This window comes from Crocodylus porosus, unplaced genomic scaffold (assembly GCF_001723895.1).
Source record: "Crocodylus porosus isolate Cpor-Errol unplaced genomic scaffold, CroPor_comp1, whole genome shotgun sequence".
Taxonomy (NCBI): Eukaryota; Metazoa; Chordata; order Crocodylia; family Crocodylidae; genus Crocodylus; species Crocodylus porosus.
This window is the reverse complement of record NW_017728931.1, coordinates 33,015,686-33,018,777: the sequence shown is the minus strand read 5'-3', so window position 1 is coordinate 33,018,777 and position 3,092 is coordinate 33,015,686. Positions and strand designations below refer to the sequence as shown.

Genomic DNA, 3,092 nt, shown 5'->3' with positions numbered 1-3,092 from the left:
GGAGGGAAGGGAGATGCTACAGAGAGCAAGCAGAGGTAGGGGCAGGAGGTGGCTGCAGGTCTGCTCTGGCCCCAGCCCCAGCTCAGGGCCACAGTCAGAACTGCAGCAGCCACCTACACCCGTCCCTTGCTTTTCTGTATAAGAATCTAAGACCATAGACACCCCCATCCCCATCTTAGATTTGAGAAAATACAGTATAACTTGCATCTCCACAGTCAACAAACATTATTCTTGGATACCAGTTCACTAGTTTGCCTAAATTCTGAACTATATCTCCTGCATTTCCATGCTGGTTTAAATTCCACTAAGTTATGCATAAGTTTGCTTCATTTTTAGGCAAAAAGTAGCCATATTGAGTCAAAATGCATATGCAGAGGCAACTCATTTGAAATCACTGTAACTACATGGTAAACAGCATTTTAAATGATTATGGGATTTTTAATGAAAGGTCATGTTACAGTTGGTCAAATAACAAAATGGTCAAAATAAAATACCATAGGACAAAATAAATAGCATAATTAAGGTAAATTAATTAATTAAGTTCTAACATTAAGTCCTATCTGACAGGGACATGAGAGTCCAAGAACTTTCAGCAAGGGTGTGTTCCACTCTCACTACTAGTCTATTGGATTACACATTTAATTCTACCCGAGTCTAATGGGAGCTATGTGCATATATTCTCTGTATATCAAGCTTTATAATAAACAATTAGAAATAAAATAAAATTGTATACATTTTTGAAGGCAGAATCCTCTCCTTGAAAATGAAACAGCTATCATTAAGCTTACTGCATGGAAGAGCTCAGTGAAGGTATTCTTACGAAGACAATAACTCATTGTAATATTGTATATTATTGAAGGGAAGCAAGGCCTAGTGTGATGTTGTGTTGTAACTGGTAACAAGGTGAAGGTTGGGTACAACGAAAAATTCCAGATCAAGGGAAGCTGAAAAGCCCAACTAATTTGGTTTCTTGATCTCTGCTTGGGCAGTGCCTTTTAAGAGACAATTTTGAGTATATTAACTGGCTCTTTCTTAATGTCTTCTAGAGATTTGGGGGATTTATGAGATGGATGTGCTCATGCTGTTGCATCTTGTACAGGAACTCAGTTTAGCCTCTATATGCCCTGAAATGCAGTAGTACTGCCTGTCTCTGAGTAAACTTAATGCTTGTTCTTGTAGATTGAGAGCCACCCATACCTTCCTCAGGAAGAACTAATTAACTATTGCCAGTTCAAAGGGATTTCTGTCACTGCCTACTGTCCTCTTGGAGCTCCTAACTGGCCATGGTAAGAGTCATTTTTTCCTAGGTGTGAGTTCACTAAAATACCAGTGATTCATATATATACAGTGCACAGTTGACATTAATAAGAAAAATATATAGTTTATAGATTAAAAGTTTCATAAAAGATTTTTTTTGTCAATCTAAGTACTTAGAAATCATCAGTCTCTTACTAAGAGTTATTGGACTTACCGTACACATTAGACTAATCAATCTGTGGTATGGGTACCACCAGTGGTATGCAGACAACCTGCCAGTGGTATGTGTTAACAGACTTATTATAATTATTTTATATGACAATAATTTGCTGGTGGTACTTAAGGTTGATCTGAAAAATTTTCTGTTGGTGCTTAAGGTTGTAGCATTTTAAACTGGTGGTGCACAATCTGTCAGAATTTGGGAACTGCTGGATTAGAGTGTTACTGTATTGAGGTATTTACTATGCGGTTGGAGGTGGGGAGGCGGGGCAGGGAAAGGCAGGGAAAGTTAACAGGCAGGGAGGCAGGGAAAGTTAACAGCTTGTGAAACTGGTAAACGACAAATCTTAGTTAAATTGGCCACAATTAATTGTTTTAACAATTTCACAGAAGATTACAACACTATAGTGAACACCAACACACTGACATAAAAACATCAAATTAATGTAGCCATTATAACAAATAGAGAGTGATCTTGAAATGGATGAGTTTGAGGGATTTGCTCTGGTTGTTTATAGAAAGCTTCAAAACCTCCTCTTAATCACAAACTACTGGAAAAATTGTGCTCATGAAGAAGGAAACTCAGTAGTCAAGATGAGACTCTTGGATCTGGGAGATAGGCATTTTTGGTGCTAAGTGCTTAATAGCAGAATGCCCTGTGGGAGGATATTGGCATGAGCTATACTTTGACCTTGATACAAAACTCAGTTCACTTGTAATACAAGACTATTAAGCACAAACACTAGGAGGGAAAGGAACAGTGTGAGAAAATGATACATGCTTTTTCCCCCTTCTAAACTAACAATTATTTTTTCAGGCTTTTATTGTTTGATGGATGAGATAATTATGTTTTTCTACCACTACAGTATCTGTTTTTGATTTTTATAGGTCCACATCTGAGAACTGTTCTCTCCTCGATGACCTGCACATTAAGGAAATTGCAGACAAGCACAACAAAACCACAGCTCAGGTACAGGCTACTTGTCTATCTTTTTTCCTTTATGAAGTACCTTCCTCTTGGGCTGAAAACATCTTGGGCCAATTGGGCAGCAATTACAATATCTTTTTTTCAGCTTGATCCTTTAAAAATGTGTAATTTTTAGGGCTGTAAATTAATTGCAATTAATATGTTCAATTAACATGTTAATCGTTGTTCACGTTATTTTTTTAACATGTTAAACGCGCATGTGGTTTTGGAGCCATCACCTGGGCTCTGCTCTACCAGTCACTGCCACCTCTGGGCCAGCTTGTGGGGCAGTCGTGGTAGTGCAGGGCAGCCTGGGCACAGGCTCCAGGTGGTTGTAGTGGGGGGGAGGGGTGCACAAAGACTCAGACATGCAGCCACAGCCTGAAACACAGCTCAGAAGCATGTGGAGCAGTGCCCAGCAGGCAAGTCTGTGTAGGGGAAAGGATGTGGGGGAGGGAAAGGGCATGGGGGGGACAGATCAAGCCCCCATGATGTGGGAAGGAGTGGCAGGGGCAGGGGCTGAGGTGAGTGGGGCCTCAGAATGTTCCCCATGCCTCCCCCAGGGGTGCTCACAGCAATGGGAGTGCCCCCCCTGCATTGCTGGACAAGCCACCCACAGCTCCGTCCCATGACCTGCCCTGGTCCCAGG

General features: G+C 40.9%; 1 protein-coding gene across 1 annotated transcript in view; it reads left to right on the top strand.

The window, feature by feature from the left end:
• LOC109316440 (aldose reductase-like) overlaps nucleotides 1–3,092 on the top strand; it is an 8,370-nt gene that overhangs the window by 2,035 nt on the left and 3,243 nt on the right. Inside the window, exons 3-4 of the mRNA XM_019544520.1 lie at nucleotides 1,180–1,286; nucleotides 2,365–2,446. Coding sequence (XP_019400065.1) covers nucleotides 1,180–1,286; nucleotides 2,365–2,446 — 189 coding nt within the window. The remainder of the gene's footprint in view (nucleotides 1–1,179; nucleotides 1,287–2,364; nucleotides 2,447–3,092) is intronic.